The 22,231-nt window shown below is 43.2% G+C and overlaps 2 protein-coding genes across 2 annotated transcripts; both read left to right on the forward strand.

Annotated features, from left to right (window-relative positions):
* The first annotated feature begins 1,482 nt into the window (after positions 1-1,482).
* Positions 1,483-9,499, forward strand: kcnh4a (potassium voltage-gated channel, subfamily H (eag-related), member 4a). Its single transcript, XM_035616575.2, has 14 exons — positions 1,483-1,853; positions 2,157-2,288; positions 2,419-2,552; positions 3,125-3,377; positions 4,355-4,512; positions 5,004-5,211; positions 5,598-5,792; positions 5,883-6,082; positions 6,663-6,912; positions 7,006-7,220; positions 7,494-7,864; positions 7,952-8,031; positions 8,105-8,181; positions 8,337-9,499. Exons 1-14 carry the CDS (start codon positions 1,586-1,588, stop codon positions 9,324-9,326), a joined length of 3,531 nt encoding a protein of 1,176 aa, XP_035472468.2. The 5' UTR covers positions 1,483-1,585; the 3' UTR covers positions 9,327-9,499.
* Positions 9,500-10,675: 1,176 nt separating this feature from the next.
* On the forward strand, positions 10,676-22,213 carry rab5c (RAB5C, member RAS oncogene family). The gene is made up of 6 exons (XM_035616584.2): positions 10,676-10,754; positions 17,034-17,385; positions 19,678-19,829; positions 20,050-20,172; positions 20,260-20,353; positions 20,929-22,213. The coding sequence occupies exons 2-6, from the start codon at positions 17,220-17,222 to the stop codon at positions 21,054-21,056; spliced, it is 663 nt and encodes a 220-aa protein (XP_035472477.1). The 5' UTR covers positions 10,676-10,754; positions 17,034-17,219; the 3' UTR covers positions 21,057-22,213.
* The last annotated feature ends 18 nt before the right edge of the window (positions 22,214-22,231 follow it).

Raw genomic sequence — 22,231 nt, forward strand, 5'->3', positions numbered from 1 at the left:
GAGTAGTTCTTCTGTAGTCATTCACCAAACTACGCCCATTTTATTATTCTTAGACGTGAACATTCACTGACAAGGAATTGTTCTGAGTTAACTGATTTGAATCACATGAACCCATAGACTCAGGCTGAGAGAGAGGGAAAGAGTTTGATTTTAGTTGCACAGTTGCTCAAAGGATTTCAGTTTGATCTGAAAAGTAAATTTTATGTTTACTGAATCTCTGAATCCAGACTTCCAGCTCATATTGCCGATCCTTGATTTGCCACATCTGCGCGGCCCTGGAGGTGCAAACGGTTGCATCGCCATATGCTTTAGTGTTTTTTTCTTTCTGCACTGATTGCTATGGCAACACAAGCCCTGGAAAGATGTTAATATAGTTTCTTATGAGACTGACTGTCCACATATCAGAAGGAAATGTATCCACACTTCACTGATTGCGCGTCTTTACCTCTGGAACAATCATAGACAAAATACATCAGGTGAATCTATAGCTGCAGGCAACTGGACCAACACCGTCGCTCCGTGTTTACTCGAGAACACAAAGCACATCTCATTAAAAACTCTCTGCAGCTCAGCTGTCCAACTATGTCCTCTCGGTTCCATCGTCATTGTGTTGTTCTGCAGCACAGAAAAGCAAATATATGGTTGTTTAGAAATTGAACCTGCTTGTATTCAATGAGCGACCGAATGAATCCCTGAAAGAAGACACCGTTCGGTGAAACGCGGTCTCTCTCTCTGCAGTCCTGCATTAGTCAGTGAATGATGGTAGAATCATCTTTACAATCAGTCTGACAATGAAGGGCATGGCCCCATATCAATTAGTATTTTATAAATAATTCTGCAGCTCACAAGGAGAGATTTGAAAAGTGAATAATGACGGGGGAACTAAGGGGGCTGTCAAGAGGATAGAGACAGATATTTCTTATAGTTTCCATGGACATAATGTAAACGTGGTACACGATTCTGTGGTTCGTGTGAAACGATTCTTCTCTCAGCACATTAACTATAGTCTTCTCTGCTATTTGACTATTCAGTGTTGCGCTGAATAAGAAGCCGATTCAATTGAATGTTTTGCTTTTTTAAATGCAGTTATATGATTATTTTCTTCTTCGCTGCCCACGGCTCCTGCCTCGAAATGACTCTTGTTCCAGCAGTTAGCAACAATATTCAAAATTGTTTTTTTTTCTTCTTTCCTTTCTCCGCTCTCTTGTAAGCATGGACTGTTATATAATCCTTGATTATTAACGTTCTGATTCGAAGGTGCTTAGAAGCCGTGCTAGAAAGACATTTTTACTGATCCATGTTTGGTATTGAGAAATTAATCAATCTTCTAAACTTTTTAATTCCCAAATCACTGCTCAAAGCAACTTTCAAAACTAGAATGTATGGATTAAACCTGAATTCAGAAATTGCTAAATCAGAGCGAGAATGCTTTGTGGGGTTTGCATTGTCATTGTGATGGCTTGGAGTCATTTATCCATGTAGTGGACAATAAAAATGACAGCATGTGAACAGTAGAAGAGGCGAAGTCTGGAGAGACGAGACACTGTGACACCCAAACAGCACCACAGCTGTATAGTTATGAATTATGAATCATAAAATCTCTTTTATTTTCCTCGCAGACAGCAACTTCCTCCTGGGAAACGCCCAGGGTCGCTACGGTTACCCCATCGTGTACTGCTCCGATGGGTTCTGCGAGCTGACCGGCTTCGTTCGCACCGAGGTGATGCAGAAGACGTGCGCCTGCAGCTTCCTCCACGGCGACGACACCAACGACAGTGTGATCCAGCAGGTGGACAAGGCTCTGGAGGGACAGCAGGAGTACCAGGGAGAAGTCTGCTTCTACAGGAAAACTGGTGAGGAGTCTGAAACGCAGAGTTTAAAACCTATGTTCTGAAACCGACCGAAAGACAATTTGAGAATTTGTTATGATGATTCTCCATTGAAACAACTCCCCCGGTCTTTCTTAGTTAGTTTTAAAGAAAGCAACTCCAGGACACATACACACAGCAGAGAGGGGTGAGGTGAGGTTAGCTGCAAGAAAAAAAACACTTATTGCAGTATTAATAGAAAATCCAATCATCATTTCGCCGTAAAAAGTAACAGTTTATTGTTTAACAGAATTTTAATCAGTGTTATCACTTCTTTAATATTCTCAGGAAACCCATTCTGGTGCCTCCTGGACATTGTGCCAATTAAAAATGAGAAAAGTGAGGTGGTGCTGTTCCTGTTGTCCTTTAAAGACGTCAGCGAATCCTATGGGAAAGGCTATCACCACGGCCCGGGAGATGGTGAGGAGCATCCGAGCCGTTATTGCTAATACTGCGACTTTAATTTGGACGACTTCAACTCCAAAATGTCTGCCACGTGCTGCCGCCTTTGTTTTATATAATTCAAAACCAAATGGAATGTTGCCCACAGGTATGTCAGAAGCTGCTCACCAGAGCAGGAAAAGCGACCAGTCTCACTTTTCCCAGGCTCGAGAGAGGGGGAGGACCGTTCTGCATCAGCTGACCAACCTGTTCACCAAGAGGGGAAACAGGAAACTGAGCGATGTGAGAGAAAAAAACCCATTTATCAAAGATGTTTAAATCTAGAATAAACACATGAGTCCTGATATTTCATTATTCATGTTTATTGAGGGATGTTTGGCTGCTTTTCTTAAAGTCAAAGTATTTGTAAATATTTGCGTAATTTACCATATTGTGTATATTTTCTATATGGTGAGTGTAAATCTCACATTTTTTGTTAAATGCATACTATTTTCTATCTACAAAAAAGCAACAAAAAGCACTAAGACCATCTTTAAACCACTGGATCAATAAGCCTGTGGTCATGTTTGATATTCAAACATATTCAAACTTGTCACGAAGATGATAATAATGATGAAAATGGATGATCTGGCTACCCGCCCTGCTTCGTGCTGAGCCTATTACTGTATGCAGACACTGCCACAACACTGAGGAAAATGGAAATTATTCATGCCGTCTCACTTTCAGATTTGGTTGAGTAAGTTCATCAAGCGAGCTTCCTCTCTCCGACTGTGTCTCCCACAACACCAGGATGTCTCTGAGAGCGACTTCCATCGTTCACGCAGTAAATGTGTTTTCCTCGTGATCCTTCTCAGAGTGTGTTCCAGAAACCGTCGCTGCCCGAGTACAAGGTGGCGGCCGTGAAGAAGTCACGTTTCATCCTGCTCCACTACAGCATCTCCAAGGCCCTGTGGGATTGGCTGATTCTACTGGCGACCTTCTACGTTGCCGTCACCGTGCCGTACGACGTCTGCTTCGCCAGTCACGACAAGGGCGGCGAGCATCACTCGCTCGTCAGCCACAGCACCATCGGCAGCGACATTGCCGTGGAGTTACTCTTCATACTTGGTATGATGCATTCATATTTTCAGACCTTGTAAAATATATATTTTTTCATACTCAATTCAGGGAGATAATAGGCAGCTTGCTCCACTATAATTTCAGAGCGACATGTTCTGCAGCGATGCCCCGCTCCAGTTGACCTTTACCTCGAAGCATCTTGAGCAGCATTAATATGAAGGGACAACAATGTTGAGTTCAAAATTAAAAACAACCATATTCCTCCTGTGGCAAGCTGCAGCGGTTACCCTGGCGATAGCTAACACACGATCCTCCCACCTTTTCTTCGCCCACACTCAGGGCGTCTCTGTTGCCCCGGGTTATGGATCGTAATTACATTTCTCTCACTTCGTTCCACTTTTCCTCCACAAAGGAAGTGTGATCGCACATCTGTCGTGAGGCCCTCCAGCTTCCTCTCCCTCGCTCTCTCTCTCCCTCTCCCTCTCAACAGGTTTTGGGGACAGAGAGTGATGTTTGTGCTCAAAATAAACTCACCTGGTATGACAAGCTGGCACAAAATCATTTTCATGGCTCAAGTCTCAGTGGGGAGCATTGGTGAATGTTAAAAGCCCGTCCCTGAACCACTTGAAATTTGAATTCACAAACACTTTGACCATTGAGCCTTGATACAATAAACACGTGAAAGAACATCACAATCAACTTTCTGGAGAAACCGTGACTTTCTGTGTGTGGTGCAAAAAAACTAAACTAGTAGACACAGTCAACATGTAATGTGTTAAGAGTTGGATTTTTAAAATAATTTATTTACATAATAATATTTTTTATAATAATATTATATAAAATTACTTATAATATTCATTTATATAATAATATTTACTAAATAAACATCTAGCGTTTTGTACTTGGATGTCAAATCTACCAAGAAGAAGGAAATTTGAGCCTGGAAAGGTCTGGAATTTTTAAATGTGTAGGAACCCTGTATTATGTAAAAGTTTGTGATTATCTTTTCATTGCTCCTCCTCAAGATATCGTCCTGAATTTCCGCACTACCTACGTGAGTCAGTCCGGTCAGGTGGTGTACGACGCCCGGTCCATCTACCTCCACTACTGCACCACGTGGTTCTTCGTGGATCTGATCGCAGCTCTGCCCTTCGACCTTCTCTACGCTTTCAACATCACTGTGGTAACTGATTTTTTGACTCCTCCTTATCTTTGGAAGGACAGTTTGCCCCCAGGGTTTTATACTTTTCTCTCTCTTAAAATGCGACGACTTGAGGACGAGCCACTGTTGTTTTAGTAGTGGTGATTATCCCTCTACACTCACTCCACTGAGCATTCTCTGTTCTGTCCCTTTTAGTTTCACCCTCAAGATGAACAACCTACTTGTTGTGGATTAGTCTTACTTTGCCACGGGCCTCGGCTGACTCACTAAGACATCTCTGTGATTCTGGACAAAAGACAAAAAACTTTCCGGCCTATAGTAACAATAAATTCCGAGCAAATGCTTCACACAATAGAAACTATTAAAAAAAAAGATACAGAATTGTGGTGAGAAGAGAAAAGGAGGATGTGTCTACGTGCGTAGAAGTACAGCTACTGAAGAAAGAATAAAAATTGATTAATGTTCTTCCATGCTTTTATGTTCTGCTCTCCCTCGTTTTTTTTTTTATCTAGACGTCGCTCGTGCACTTGTTGAAGACAGTCCGCCTGCTGCGTCTGCTGCGCCTGTTGCAGAAACTGGACCGCTACTCCCAGTACAGCGCCGTGGTGCTGACCCTCCTCATGTCCGTGTTCGCTCTGCTGGCTCACTGGATGGCTTGCGTCTGGTACGTCATCGGACGCATGGAGATAGAGAGCAGTGACCCCGTTACCTGGGACATAGGTGAGCACATGTGTGTGTGTGTGTGTGTGTGTGACAGTCCTCACAGCTCGTTGAAGAGTATATTGTTCTTCCTCACCTATTAAGCTTTGCTCAAGGCTTTTTAGCGTCTCCCCTGGCAACCCCAGTGGGCTAGAGCTCTGCACATGCTCGAATGCCTGAATGCTGCTGCATCCTCTCAACTTCTAGCTCATCTTCTCAGTCCAGAGGAAGTGCAGGTCACCGAGTAATTCCCTTATATCACCAAAATGATGAATTATACAAGCGCCCATTATATCACGCACCATGGGAGAGAGGGTCATCCATTGAAGCACACTCTTAAAAATAATAATAATAATTGCTCGACCACTTAAGATCCAACCGTCCTCTGCCCTCATCCATCCATGCAGGCTGGCTTCAGGAGTTGGGAAAGCGTCTGGAGACGCCGTACGTCAACAGCACCATGGGTGGTCCCTCCATGCCCAGCGCCTACATCGCCTCGCTCTACTTCACCCTCAGCAGTCTCACCAGTGTCGGCTTTGGCAACGTGTGCGCCAACACAGACGCGGAGAAAATCTTCTCCATCTGCATCATGCTCATGGGTGGTGAGTTTTTTGCTGGTGACGAACACTGATTAATGTTATGACGAATGTTGTGAGAGCGCCGTGACGTCAATCGCTCTCTCCCACCTCCAGCTCTGATGCACGCGGTGGTCTTCGGAAACGTGACGGCCATCATCCAGCGCATGTACTCGCGGCGCTCGCTCTATCACACCCGGATGAAGGACCTGAAGGATTTCATCCGGGTGCATCGGCTGTCCCAGCAGCTGAAGCAGAGGATGCTGGAGTACTTCCAGGCCACCTGGTCGGTCAACAATGGCATCAACGCCAATGAGGTGGGTAACAGGTCACGGATCAGCAGCGTACATGTGGTGCATTTGGCTATGGAAAACATTTGCCGTCATTTTCTGGCAATGTTTGTAACTTTTTTAATAGGTACCTGAACTGTGCTGGCGCTTTTGACTGTGTGGGCTGCAGTAATAAAAATGTGCAGCCGCGGAAAAATGTGTAAAAGTACATTTTAGATTCTTGATGCAGAAATGCCATCCACAAAAATGTGGGTCACCTCCAATCCTCCCCGGAGTCTTATTCCATTTCCTTAAGATAGGTGACACGTCAGTAACAATGCCAAAGACCGATCTAGGAAAATAAGTGCCCTGTAATTAAAAGAGTAGGAGTTGATATGTAGAGAGAATACTGATTAACACCTTCGCCGTCACCATCTGTAGATAATTAATTCACTGTTGAATGTAGCAGACATAGCGACTGGTTTCTGAGAACATGCTGGCGTCAACACCTCATGTTGTTGTTGTTTTTTACTGAGCAGCTTGACACAACATGCGAGTGCATCAACCTTTCGGACCACAATCTCTCTTGTAAATGTATTGTTTAAAAGCTTGATTTCGTCTGTTTCAGCTGCTGCACGACTTCCCAGATGAGCTGCGCGCTGACATCGCCATGCACCTGAACAAGGACATCCTGCAGCTGCCTGTATTCGAGCGAGCCAGCAGAGGGTGCCTGCGCTCCCTCTCGCTGCACATCAAGACCTCCTTCTGTGCACCGGGAGAATACCTCATCCGCCACGGAGACGCCCTGCAGGCCAACTACTTTGTCTGTTCGGGTTCCCTGGAGGTTCTGAAAGATAACATGGTCATCGCCATCCTGGGTCAGTATACGTGTGAAACATCCCCCCGTCCCCCCTTTCACTCATTTTTGCCATTGGTTGTATCCCTTCTGCTCAACCCCACAATCTCTACAGGCAAAGGTGACCTCATCGGGGCCGACCTCCCAGAACACGACCGGGTGATCAAGACGAATGCTGACGTGAAGGCGCTGACCTACTGTGACTTGCAGTACATCAGTGTCCGGGCTCTGAGGGAGGTCCTGGGGCTGTACCCGGAGTACGGCAGCCGCTTCAGCTCGGACATCCACCAAAACCTCACCTACAACTTGAGGGAGGGCAGCCAACCCAATGTAAGACACTTGCTATCACATTTTTTAAACAGTGGAAAACACTGCAAAAGGAGCCTACTGTAAATAAAAGCCCGTATGACACAGTCAAAATCAATAAAACAACACTTTAAGATTTTATTCAGGACTCTGTGAATGCAAATACTTGTTATTTTACACCAATTTCTATTTTTATTTTGTCTCATTGTATGTCTTCTTACACTAAATGTGCTGCCACTTCACTTCAAATCATTTTCACATATCAATGACAAACACCTGAACTTCTTTTCTCCTCAGGTTCACGTTTCCATGGACCATAAACTACCATATATAATCGAGGCAGACGACGCAGAACACGAGGAAGACGTGGGACACTCCCGGCAGAGGAGGGTGCCTCTGCTGCAGGCAGTGGGCAGCAGCCCCGTCCATCAGCCCCGCCTCAGCACCCTGTTGGGGGAGGAGCTCCGCCACATCAGAGCGCTCCGCCTCTGCCGGTCACCCGTTCAGGGTGGCAGAGGTCGCAGCCCCTCCCCTCATGCGTTCACCAGCGAGGAGCTCTCCCTGTCGCCTCTGCCCAGTCTCAACACCGACGCAGACTCGAACTGTCGGCCCGCCAAGCTGCTCATGCCTTCCTTGCCTTGCGTCAGTCCGCTCAACCTTAGCCCCAGGTGACCTACTCATCCTGCTTCATCCAAATATGAATGGGTTTGAAACTATTTATAATTATGTAACACTGATTTGTGTCTCTGATATAGGGTCGTGGATGGAATTGAGGACAACGGTCGCACATTTCAGTTCAATGTAGAGCAGAGCGAAGCAAAAACTATTGCAACAGGTAAAGTCTGCAAGCAGCACAGTGAATGAACTATACAGTAAAATTCTCATATTCTCATATCTCCTTTTTTCAGAGCGGTTACAAGTGAGCGCCAACCTGCTTCTGGAGACTGAGGAAGTGAGACAAAACATAAGCAAACTGAACAAAGAGGTGAGCCCAAAATAGCATGCACAGTATTAACAGACTTTAAACTCTTGACTTTTATTTTTTCCTTTGAGGTGTATTTTTTTGTTTTTATCATTGAGAAATTCTATTAAAAAACGCATTAAACATCAGATGTACTTTCTATATCTGCTTCTTTGTAGGTGAATAACTTGAACCAAGATGTGTCCAACCTCGCCAAGGAGCTCCATGACATAATGCATTACTTACAGTCACATATGGCCATGCTCCATTATATCTCTCCAGTTCCCTCTTATCCCTATGGAATACAGATTCCCACACCCAGCGTGACTGCTTCCAGTGACTGGCAGCCCCATGTCCCTTTAAACATAGCCGCCGGGCTGCACCTCCATCGTGAAGCGATTAGCCACCCTTCCAGAAATGTGTGTGGCTGCGCTGGGATGCCCCCCCAGGGCAGAAGTCCCACCTTGCTGCACTCGTCGAGCCCCGTGTCGTCCTGTGTACACAGGTGCTGCACTGACAGAGAAGGGGCCACAGCCCACAGGCTCCAGAGCCAGTGTGGCCCCTTCCAAACTTCCCGAACAACTCCCAATTCTCCTTACGTGACCCACTCTCATGGTCAAGGAGGTTCCTCCCTGCTGGGCCTCAGCTCTGCGTTCGGTAGCTTCCCCGGGGTGTGTCAAGCCCCGCACGGGGCCTACAACGCCTCTGTTCCCACGATGAGCAACTCTCGTCCCATATGTTCCCCGGTGAATTCAGGCTACACCCATCCTTCCCTGGGCGTCATTCAAACCAACCCTGATCCCGCACATAATCAGACTAGGTCTCAGACACCCATCCATTCCTCCATCACTCCCACTGGCCAGCAGCAGTATCACACCGCCTTCAGCTCTCTCAGCTCCTCAGGAGTCCACACGTCGATATGCACAGGGCACGTTGCACACCAACAGGGCTCCATCAATAGTCCTAGACCAAATGAGCCCGTAAGATCCAGCTCTATCCACCACACACAGGACAGCACGTGTTCTCTGCAGGGCCAGGTAGCAGACAGAGGCTCCAGAGCTTCACTGCATCAAGAGAGGTGCGACAATGTGGAGGCGAGCAGCAGCACTCGAACTGTAGAAGTTCATCCACTTCTCACAGATATGGGGGGAAACCAGAACCCACACTGATGACATCAGGATCTTATTATTATTATTGTTATTTTGTGGTGCTGACGATGATGATGACTTTATGATACCTTTTTAGTGTAAAGTTTCCATTTAAGAAAATACCATTTGTCCAAATGCATGAACAACTGTCGAAAACGCTACTGTCACAACTGAATAAAACCGTTTCGATCGTGTTCATGGTTTTGTACAATAATAACATCACCTGTGAATTGTGATTGTGATTACTTACTGAACTACAGGGGTCACAGTAGGGACATTGCATTAAAAGACAACCCACAAGCATGCAAACCGTTCTCTCACTCGTTCTAGCATTCAATTGTACTTGTGCAATTTAATTATCAGGTACACTGCAAGACATTAGCACATTGGTGATTGACTGTTGATATTTTCACTTCTGCTATCACAATAATTGTACCAGCAGAGTAACTGAGTATGAAATATGAAACCTGTGGGTGTGCAGCACCACTCAGTGGTGGTGACAGGTTGTTACAAACCTTTACAACTGTGCAGTTAGCTGCACGTCTCGCAGTATATTGTGTTTTTATTTTGGATTAATTTTTTGAGTTATGTTTTTTTTTTCAACCTTCAATAAAAGCACATCAAACGAGCAATTGAAAGACCAAGTTGTGCTACTTGAGGGATCTTTTTTAGTGTTTTTGGTTTTTAAGACAATATATTTTATCTTTTTTTTAATATCAACATGCAACTTAATTAGTCAAAGAGCTCATCCTCTGCAGATTTGATTTACTGAAAGAAACTCGAAAACCCCTTTGTACAGTATGCCAATGCCAGAATCACAATTTATTTATTTTTACTTTAAAGAGGAAAACATGACTACAAAATTGTGTAGTACATAATTTCCAACCCCTACAATCTGATCCGGACCCCTTAGATTTACCATGGGATCTTTTGAAGGGACCAAACGTCTAATGTTGATAACCACTGGACTGAACTGCCTGAATGCACACAAAGCAGTTTATACTAGCAGATACAACAGAACAAGCAAATGCATCAGCACTGGTGATCTAACAATTCGTTATATACAATAATATATCACAGACACTTTACTTTAGCTGTTATTTGCATTTTTAAGAGTATAGGGATTTGAATATAATGGAATATAATTTTCTAAATGATCTGAGTACTTTATTCCATGGGTGGTAATATTTTAATTTGAGGCACTTCCACTGCACACAGACAGTGGTGTGTTGTCCAGAATGCTGCTCTGTAATTGGTCAGACGGCCGCTGACAAAAAGTGGGAGGTTCCCGGAAAAATTGCTTACCGGAAGGGAAGGCCAGAACCCAGGCAGCAGCAGCAGCAGCAGAAGAAGAAGAAGAAGAAGAAGAAGAAGAAGAAGGAGGAGAAGAAGGAGACAGCAGCCGCTGGCGCAGAGAAACAGAGAGAAGACCAGCAAAAAGAAGAAAAAGTAAGTCAGACAAGTTGAAATGATGGAATATGGCGGCAAAGATGAACAGCGACCGAACGCATGTTGGTCTTATGTTAGTCGACGGGCTGTTAACCGTGTCGAGATCTCTCCCCTCTTGTCAAAACAAAATTTCGCCTAACCGATCAACCAAGTCCGGGCTCAACCGAAATGTCAGACTGGGTCGACAGAGGCACCGAGCCTCCGCAGAAAAAACAACAACGAGGGAAATAGTCCCGTGGAGCATATGACCCCGTCTTCAAATCCCCCCAGCTGACGCCACCACACGCCCGTGTGTGTCCCACAGTTTGTCCAAACAGCTGACGAGACGTGGGGGTTCGAGTGGGGGGGGGGGGGCGAAGTTGTTTACTGACGTGTGTCGACTCTTTGGGCTGCAGATGCTAACACCAGCTAACTACTATCGCATTTCAAACATGTTCACCTGCCAGAGCCTTAGCATTTGGTGTTTGTTGTTAATTGTACGCTAGCGAGCTAGCCTAGCTAATGCTAGGTTGACGGAGTTGTCAGTCGTTGCCCATGCTAATTTCGTTAGCCAACTGCTCGGTACGACGGCACGTTAACTGGCAACGCTGCGTGGGTTTAATGGCACCGACTGGCTAACGCAGCTAACAAGACCTTTACCTTTTACTGGCCAACTGACGGTTAGCTTCGCTGTGGTTAGCTGTAAGGTGCCTGGTCAACGCGAAGCTAGTTAGCTTATCACACTCTTGTTGAAGCGACAGAGAGACAAACTGTCTCTTCTCATTTCTTAAATTGTCTTGTTACTACGTGAGATATTATTGATGATATTTGCTCACATTGCTCAAGAGGTTTGACCAGTTCAATCCTCAGTTTAGGATTTTATACATTTGAGACCTTGAAGTCTACTGTTAATACTTAAAAATACCCAGTGGGGGTTTTTTTTTTTCAACAGTTTTCATTTCTTTCGTCTGTAACGCCGGGGGCCTTTGTAAGCATGTGTCAGTTTACAGGTTTGCCATGAAGCGTTGGCAGAGGCTCTCATCTGCAGTGGGTTAATGTGTTTCACAGGTTCACAGGCCAGTAAATGTCTCCCCCCCCCCCACACACACAAACACACACACACACACACACACACACACACTCTCAAACCTTCTTCAGCAGTGTCATCACATGGAAGTGTCATAAAGGCGTCATGACTGCTGCTGCTGACAGCGTTTGTGTCGTAACTCTGAGGCGACTGGGCACGTCTCTTTTTAAAAAATGGAATACCTTCTATAATCTCACATTGCATGTGTCATAATGGCTCCAATTTATGGCAGATTGAGGACGGCAGAGGTGGGACCTTTGAGACGGGCGAAGGGGAGTTGTAGCTGCACGCTGCAGCTCTCGCTGTGTTTACGACGCGTGGACCTTGTCCTGCGAAAGCGATGACACACCTTGAGAAACCTTCTTGCTGAAAGACGAACCGTGCATCAACACAGTATCCACACTGTTTGTGTTTATTCAGGACGCTCCTCAATTAGTTAGTTTTTTTTCCTGCACCGTCAGAATTTGAAGGTCCGTAACTGCTAAATGGACCACTTGTACTCGGGCCTAGCAGTTTGTTGATTTTATTACACTCATGCCACGCGATAGCAGGGCGGCTGTATTGTAATCAGTCACGTCTGTCTGTCTGTTACTACGACGACTCGGGCAAATTTTTTATCCAATTTGGATTCAAATGTGCAAATTTTTGTGTGGCGGTGGCAAAGGTCACAGCACGGGATGCGATCAAACTTTTAGCCCGATGCTAATGCATGAGAAATACATTTGAAGCATATATCCATACATATAAATTAACAAATGAAATGGTCTTTAGGGCAACACCCATGAGTGAATTTCTAGTTTTCTTTGCAACTACTGTAGTATGGAAATTACTATTTGTACAGAGATGTCATGCAAATAGGAATGGCGGTCTTCATTTTGTCTTTTCAAATACCATATTTAGTCACAGGAGTAGCAGCTCAGGACTCGACCAGTACCGTAAGATGAATCTCGCAGCGAAGAATTTAGGTAACAACTTAGTAGATTTAGTAACTGCTGTTTCTGCATGTGGCAAACCTTTTATTTTTTAAATAATTGGTTATTGTTAATGTAATTTAATTGGCGTGTGCCGATTTTGAATCTTGGTTTGATCCTAGAGCTTTTCACATTGAAGTCGCAAGAAAAGGAAGTGCCTGTGATTTCCTATTGGCCTTGCAAAGTGCTAACCGATTGTGATGAGTATCCTGTTGGTCTGTGGAGATTTTCAGTCATCGAGGTCAGTGTTTCTAAATGCTGAAAGGCTTCTTCGGAACCTCTAAGGCTTGCGGGTGAGAGATGAAACACCTTCACGATCCTCGAGCAAAAGTCCAGTTGCGTTCATATCGCATTCGTTTAGAACTTAGTTCGTCCGTCGTCAGTTTCCCGTTTGCTTTTCCTGAGTTATGTCACCGGTTTCCCAGCCAAACAGTTTCCGAAGCCATTCTTTATTAGAAACCCGAACTGTAGAAACGCTTTCCTCGGATTAAAGAGCGTTTCTTGTTTCATTTGAGAGCTCAGGGTTTGTTCTGCTTTTGTTTCTTTGTCAAAAATGTTCCAAATACAAACCCATTGGCAGTAATGTCGTCTATAGGCTTTGAAGTCATGATTCCAATGTGCTATTTTCTAGTTTCTGGTAAGAGTCTGACTATTTGGCATCGGAGCCCCTTGAATCAGACAGCACCGGTTCTTCCAGGCCTTCAGATGAATTGAACAGCACAAGTCCCAGCTTGTTTCCTTGTAACTGCTGCCGTCAGCCGTTGAGTTTGTTGGACTACTAGTTAAATGGAATGTGACTCAGATTTTATTTTTGCTCACACACAAAATCAAGACTGCATTTTAACTTCCATAGTTCGTGCATATCGGGAAGAATCCAAACTTTGACTTTAATGACACCACAAAAGTTTTGACGCTGACATTAACCATAGAATAAAAACCCTTGAGGAAACTGGAACCTGATCGTTTTGCAGTGGATGTTTGAACATGAACCTTTATCTGTTACTAAGAAGAAGAACTACATTACACATTACTATGTCAGTAAATATATTTTCCTATGGAGCTATACATGCCACTGCTCAACAAAGGAAGGGAATCATATTTCTGTTCAGTTTTTGAAGCTGGTTTTGAGTCTTGAATATTATTACCACGATGAATGTTTGTGAATCCATACATGTATTTAATTTGTGCTCACGTTCTGATTCCCCTGCAATCCCTGAGCGAGCAGTGCCTGGATATCATGCCCTGCCAACAGAGCATGCAGGAGGCCACAATGAATATTTCACAGGCTCTCTCCCTCCAGTCTGCCTCTTCTCCTCCCCCCTTTCTCTGACCCATGTCCCACTGTCTGTCCCTCTCTCTCTGACCCACTTCCCTGTGGAGGTCTTCAGAGCCCATTAGGGATGCCATCAAAGCATTTGTCACCGGCTGCTAATAAGAAGTGTGTATGTCAGGTACAGTGTGCTTTGGCAATAAGTCGTTACTGTATCGTTAATCGTGAGGTAGCAGGCTGTGTGCATAAAATTCGATGCAATAATTGATTATTTTCCTGTTAATATTCTGCCGTGTGATCTGCAGTCACAAAAACAGAGCTTCAGCCCAGGACACAATCTGGTCTGCCTCCAGTGTGAATGGACTTTGTTTTTATTCTGGCTATAAGTGAAAATTGAGGCAGTGTGATATTGACTTTTGTCAGGTTCATAGACGACTGCACTTGGCCCTAACCTTTTACCTAACCCTTGGTTTAGACTCGGAAACTTAACATTTCAAGTATACTTGTGTCTTAAATATCTTTCAGTAACCATAACAACATGTTATCTTTTAGAAGAAAGTGCTTTTATCATGAACAGGTCAGTAAGGATGCTAGTGAAAGGGAAGTGGGGAAGTTTTTTGTTTTTTTTGAAGATGACCGTTAGCCGATACACGAATCTCCTCCAACTCAACCTAATTTTTTTTGCAGAGTCAGAATCCTGTTATGGGCTCAAATAGACAGGCTAATCTTTCCCACTTTAATCTTCTGTTCAAGACGCTTTGAAGTTGAACTTGAACAACCTCAGTCCATCTCTTCTCTTTGCTCCCTTTTAGTGAGGAATGTGAGCAGGTGAGAGCTCCACTCCGCCGCTCGCAGTCAGACGAGTACAGACGGACTGTTTGAGTCAGTGAACAGACTCGGCCTTTATTCCTCCTCTAACTCCGCTGCTGCTGCTCTCTCAGGCCTTGTGGGAGTAAATGTCCGCTAGTTGAAGAGTCCAGTGAGACTTTAATATTTGAGAGTGAGTGAGAAATATAATATTTGATTTATTATATTTCATTTCATTCATTTACTTATCTATCTATTAAATCTTATTTCATATTTTTATGCTACATGTTTTAACTCATGTTTTGCCATATGTTTTTTCCTTATTTTCTACTGCACATTAAGCACATTGAGTCTATGCTTGACATCTGAAATGTGCTATATACATTAGGGCTGCAACTAAAGATTATTTTCATAATCGATTAATCTGTTGCTTATTTTCTCGATTAATCAAGATGATGTTTTGTATTGTCCACACAAAATATATTTAGTTTACTGTCACAGAGGAGCAAAGAAACCAGAAAATATTCACATTTAAAAAGCTGGAATCAGATAATTAAGACTTTTTCTTCATAAAAAACTACTTGGAAGTGTATTGATTATCAAAAAAGTTGGCGATTAATTTAGCAATTGATTACTATTTGATTAAGCGATTAACTGTTGCAGCTTTAATATAAATAAACTTGAATTCCCTTTAGTCCATGCACCTTATTTAAATCCACATCAAAAGTAAACTGATTTGGTCACATGTTTTGGTACAGAGTATCTCTTTAATCTTAACACTTAAAGTACCTGTGTTGTAGCCAAATTATTTTTAGGTTTGAACAAAAGGAGCCAACCAATGTTTTTTAATCTTACTATACATGAACTTTGAAATTAAACTAAAGCTGTAAAACACACAATGGGAGACAGCAGAAAATAATAGTTAACGCATTTGATGCATGTTGCATAGTTGGCACACATCTGAATATTTTTGGACAGAAGGAAGCATCAACTCTACAGATTATCAGCATTGACTTCTTTACATCGTCGTTTCCCCCTCACTGTTGACCTTTCCCCTCTCCCTCTGAGGAATAGTTTAACCCACGCATTTTGTTTGTGCGTTACGTTGTCCCAGTGACAAAGCGGAGGCACATCCCAGCTTTTAATGCGCTCAGCAGTAAAATGCATTCTGCAATCTTCACTTCCTGCTTTGGGCTGAGTTGTGTTTCCTGTCCTTTGACCAAGCAGAAGCTGGCTGACCTCATATGTATCAACCCCCCCAAAAAAAGGTTAGGCAAGGTTTCACATACACTCAACAAGAGGGGGAAAATAGCTGTTTTGGCATGCTGTCTATCAACTGAAGCAGTTTAGTTATATGTGCCAATTCATGCTGGATTAATCATCTTTTCTTTTTTTTTATTGTCTTGAGTGAAAACATTTTATTGATGCCATTTGGTCCTTGCAAAACAAAACGTGCTTACAGGAAGTTGCAGTGTTACATAATGTTTTATTGTTTTGACTCGCTGATTCGTTTAATTGATATCGAGTTCATTAACATATTTTGGTTTGACGTCATAGAAACTGCCACAAAGATCTTTAACACTGTGGTCTTGGTTTCTGGCTTAAAACTGTGGCCAGACATCAGTCGGGAGATGAGTCACAGGAAAGCGTGAGTTATTGCTTGGGAGGGTGTGTGTGTGTATATATATTTAGTTTTTAATTTGTTGAAACCTGAAACCTACCTCTGTACGTGTGCACCAGCAATTCTCCACATCCACGTCATTTTATTTGTTTTGTTTTTTCTGTTATTTTTCTTTTAAGCCGTTAAGTTAAAGTAAAGCAGAAGTAAGAAATCACAAGTACTATTACTGTACGTCCACTTGCGGGAGCAAAACAGTGCTCAGTTCCAAATGAGACTCTATGTTCTCCTCCGGTTCGTGTTTATACTAAACATGGTTCAATATCAGTAAACTTTTTATCTGGAGGCCCAGCAGCGCACTGGTGCATGTTTCTGTGTCAACAGTTTAGACTTCAGATTGCCTGATGATAATTTTGGGGGACAGAAATTGAAGATTACTTAAAAACAAGGCTGTCTTTTACATTACTCATTCTACTTATGAGCAACTGTCACTAGATTTCTACTGACAATCATAGTCATAACAGTCTGCCTGTCCTGTGTTTTCCAGCTCCCACTGGTGAGGTCTCTTCTTCTTCCGGCTCCTCTACCTACCTACCTGACCTGACCTGAGCTCGCCCCTCCAGTCTCACTCGGCCTCACCCAGCAGCCTTGCACCAAGCCCAGGCCTCAAGTCGACCAGACTCCCTCCCCTCTCCTCCCGGCGTCTTCTAATTAGTTTTAAAACACTTGCACTATGACAGGGAGAGGCGGACCAGCACGGACCAACGGCACCGCGGCCAGCAACAAGATCTGCCAGTTCAAGCTAGTGCTGTTGGGGGAATCCGCGGTGGGGAAGTCCAGCCTGGTGCTCCGCTTCGTCAAAGGCCAGTTCCACGAGTACCAGGAGAGCACCATCGGAGGTGAGCTTTTCGTTTTTCCATTCCCCGCCGGAAATGCCTCTGCTCTGAGTCATGTTTTAATGGCATCATGGCTGTTTATCACTTTAGGAACACTTTTACTCTCACATGAGAGTAATTATTCACAAATCATGTCTCATATTTAAAAGGTTTAGTTCGCTGCAAGTTTCTCACCTAAACCGAATTAGTATTAAGTTTCATCCTGTCTTTCGATTGAACTACAGTTTACTGTAACTGTCATGAATGCATGTTGGGTGTTGGGAAAAACAAAAGGTTAAAAAAAGATTTCAACATGAGTGTTAGAGTAGAAGAAAACATGCCAGTACAGAGGAGCTGCTTGCTTGCAGGACTTAATCTTTTCTGCAGTGAGAGCCCAGGACCAGGAGAAGGAGCGGCAGAACCAGTTCCTCTCGGCAGATCACCTGACTGACGCCTGTGGGCCACCGAGCTCCTCCTTGATTTTGTGCAAACCTGTTCAGAAAAACAGCAATGAGCAAAATGAAAAGACTTCATACTGTCCTCTGTGAGTAGCAGCTCTCGGGCAGCGGAGGGCTGCGGTAACATTAAAACAGGAAGGAATTGAGACAACAATGGGGATTTCCTGGACATCCTGCAGACGAGCGCAGCCGATCGAATAGTTTTAAAGAAAGTTGAATATGACATATATGAACATGCTGAATCTGTCTGTGACCTTTTGCAGAATAGTGAGGTTAAATGTTGTGTGTGTGTTAAACGTTTATCTGGTGTGTTAGAAGACAAATCCTTAGTCCAGCTGGAAAAAACAACAGTGACAGGTTTCATCTTTTTAGCAGGGTGGGGCGTGTTAGTGCATTAAATACACAAGTTGAGATGCTACTGATGATTTAGTCAAATAGTTTTAAAAAATCGCTGTTAAGAAGTAGGCACAACATATTTGTGGATGTCTCTGCTTTATCCATGCAGGTGCTTTTCAGCGGCCACATTTATGTTGGGTTTCTATCTAACCAGTTCATTGTGGCTGCAACCGATTTTATCACTGCTCCACTGCATCATCATCCTTTAGATCAACTCAGTAGTTCACCTTTAACCATGCATGCACATCATTTTATGCCTTAGTCAGGATATCACAACTCGTCACCTGATATAAGATTGTGTTGCCCACAACTGTTGTAAACATTAAATAATAAAAGGATAATTCATCGTTAATATGGCCTGTGTTGAGTGAGGATGTTGCTTAAAGGAGACATTCTGCTCATATTCAGGTTCATGATTTTAGTTGGGGTGATTACATGAAAAAGTTTACATGCTCTGATGTTCAGTAAACACATCAGTTCTCTCGCTCTCGCTTTTACCCGGCTTTGTTGTCGGGCGTACCAGATTAGCCGCTAGTCGTACTTTATGCACTTTCATAAAATGATGACGTCGCCATGTTATGGAAGTATGTGCCGGACTACTGACGAGGCGTTTCAGGAGCTCCCGGAGCAGAGTTTCAGCTTTTTTAACTTCGCAGATCTTTTACATACAGAAAAAAACCTATATGACACACTAGAGGAACTAGAGGAAAGAGAATAATGTCTCCTTTAAAATTTGCTTCGATAACCATAAAATGTGGGTTAAATCAGACTTAATCACATTTTTCTAGCAACAGTGTCACTTCTTTTTTTCCCCTCTTGTGTTGAAACTACTCTTCTTTTCCCATGTTTCCTGTGTGAGCAGGCTGCTCATGCTTAAGGATGCGGGGACAGGATGCTAAGTGCTTACGCTAACCAAAGACTCAGAGCGAGTCAGCGTTTTATTTTTTCTTTCTTCTTGAAGCGGTGGTCAGCTGCATGCCTGGTCAAAGATTACAAAGCCTTAAAATATGTGCTATGCCCCCCCCCCCCAACCCCCCTCTGTCATGTGATATTCAGCTGAGTTGTATGCAGTTGTGCTTCTTCCTGCCATTAATAAACTACAGTATACATTATACAGAATGCTGTTTAGCATTTTTCTGTATTTTCACTGTATAATTTTCTCTTCTGACATGTTTTCTATGATTGGGATGTTTTTGTAATTCCAGTCTGAAGGTTTAAAGTTGTTTCCAAAAGCCTAATCTACCAAATCTAATTGAAATCACATTTTTTTTGTCTTTTCATAATTCCTCTGACTGTATTTCCCCACATTGTCCCAGTATAACTTTTACCTTAGTGTATTGAAGCTTAATTATTAAGCTTGAACTCTGTAGATAACAAATGTGTGATTTATGCTCTCTGCATACCTCCTCTGAGTAAAAAAAGAAGCTTAATATCTATTGTGATTTTATTTTATTTTTTCTAGCTGCCTTCCTCACACAGACGGTATGTTTGGATGACACAACAGTCAAGTTTGAGATCTGGGACACTGCGGGACAGGAGCGGTATCACAGCTTGGCACCGATGTACTACAGAGGAGCGCAGGCTGCCATCGTGGTCTACGACATCACCAACACAGTGAGTCGCCCGTGGACCAACCCAAACGAACCCCACACCGAGAAATCTTGCGTCGTTTGTTTGCTGAACCTTGTCTTCCTGCCTGGGTTGATGATTGCTTAATGCAGCGGACGGCTTCAGACCTTTGCTCTTTTTTAACTCTCACAGCCAAATGTGATATTTAAAACCTGCATCTGTGATTCAAAGATTAAAAACATGTTTGTTTTTGTGTTTTTTGAAGGATACATTCACAAGGGCAAAGAACTGGGTGAAGGAGCTCCAGCGACAAGCTAGCCCCAACATTGTTATCGCACTGGCAGGGAACAAAGCAGATCTGGCCAACAAGAGGGCTGTCGATTTCCAGGTAAATCTCACACAACGCTTTTTTTAATTAAAGCATTGAATCAGTGAATCTTAGCTGAATATATGTGTGTTGTATTTACTTCTTTAGGAAGCACAAGCATATGCAGATGACAACAGTTTGCTCTTCATGGAGACTTCAGCTAAGACGGCTATGAATGTCAATGAGATTTTTATGGCTATAGGTAAGTGACTGCCAGCACTGACACAGTACAGCTGGGTACAGCTGCAACTATTAGTTAATGATTAATTTTATTATAGATTAATCTCCCCAATATTTTCTTCTTCTTTTAAATCATTTTTATTAGTAATTGTCAGTAAATGAAATAAATAACATGGGATAATTTCCCAGAGCTTAAGGCAACATTGTCAAACTCCTTATTTTATCCAACACTCAGTTCAAAACTCAAAGAAATTCACTTTACAGTCAAATATATGACAAGGAAACGCAGCAAGTTCTCACATTTCAGTATTTTCAGAGAAAGCTCTTTTTCAGTTCATCAATTGACTCATCATCATTCCAGTCATTTCCCAGTAAAAACCTCAAACACTTTATGATTCCAGTTTCTCAAATGTGAGAATTTGCTGCTCTAAGTGTTACAGTATCATCTTTTTGGCTGCTGGTCACAAGTCGTCTGATGACATCACCTGAGACTCCACAAAAGAAATTGGCAGAATTTAAAACAAAATAGTTGTTGTTGCAGCCCTGCTGTCAAATTACCATTACCATTAATTGTGTGACTCTCTTATCCCACAACAGCCAAGAAGCTTCCTAAGAACGAGCCTCAGGGCGGAGCCGGCGTGACTGGACGAGCCCGAGGCGCCGTGGACCTGCAGGAAGCTGCGCCGCAGGGCAGTAGTGGCAAGTGCTGCGGTGGCGGGAACTAACCCGGCACAACGAGTTCCGCTGATCCGACCAATCTACAGCTCCGATCAACCAGACCAGATATATTAGCCAGCTGTCAAACAAAGTTCCACTGGTCAAACCAAACCAAACCAAGGTCCGACCAACTACCCCCATCAGCACCAATCAACTGTTTGTGGCAAACGAGTTCACTGGCGGTTTCCAAACCAACCAAACCCGGCAGAGCGAGAAATCAACCCCACAGGCTTATTTACAGAATCATGTTTTAATGTTTCCCCAGTACTTGTCAATCCATGACCTCTCTATTGACGATGGACACTTAGGGGGAAGGAGAAGAGAAAAAAAACAACGCCCCACTCTTGGAAGAAGGAAAAAAAAAGAAAAAGTCATTACCAATGGCACTTAATAAGGCCATCTTGCTCACCTTTATGTTTCTGTATTTGTGTAGAGGGGGGAACAAAAATTGACAGGAAGGAATATAAACCGGCTCATTGGCTCTGTCCCCCCCCCCCCCCGCTTCCCCATGCACCACACATTTCTGTAAGTATTTCCATCAACACTGTTAAAACTCCGGTCCAGGTGCATGCCGCAGTCCTTCACTTGTCTGTCTTCTTCCCTGGTCAAGCTTCCTGAAAAAGATGGAAGAAGAGAAGACTCGCAACAGGAGAACGGGAATGGACAGATAATTCCTTCTTGGTAGAGCTGTGTAGAATGAATTATTATTACATTGTTATATTGTTATCACTATTATTATTATTATTACTATGACTTCGACCTCTTTTTGACTGTTCAGTATGATTTTAAAGCCAAGGAGACTTTCAAGGTTTTACAATCATCCAGCTGTTATCAAAGCATACACAGTAAATAGTACTTTATTAACATTCTCACCCATTAGTAAATTTTCTTTAGCATGAACGTAACGTTTTTTGAATCACCAGTGTACAAATGACAAATACATGAAGTTTTCTCGACCAAAATCACAACTGTGTATTGAAAACATATCGCTGTATTTGTATCAGACTTTTCAAGTTTATAATCAATCAGTAGTTATTGTCAAAACAATATCTTCCCGATCTCTACATGATGATTTGTTGACCTTAATTATTTTATTTTTTTTATGTCTTAATTTCTTTTCTTTCTGAAGATCTATGGTATTAAATGCACTGGTTCTGTCTCATCATCGTTTGTGAATTTGAGA

This window comes from Scophthalmus maximus, chromosome 17 (genome assembly GCF_022379125.1).
Source record: "Scophthalmus maximus strain ysfricsl-2021 chromosome 17, ASM2237912v1, whole genome shotgun sequence".
Classification (NCBI taxonomy): Eukaryota; Metazoa; Chordata; class Actinopteri; order Pleuronectiformes; family Scophthalmidae; genus Scophthalmus; species Scophthalmus maximus.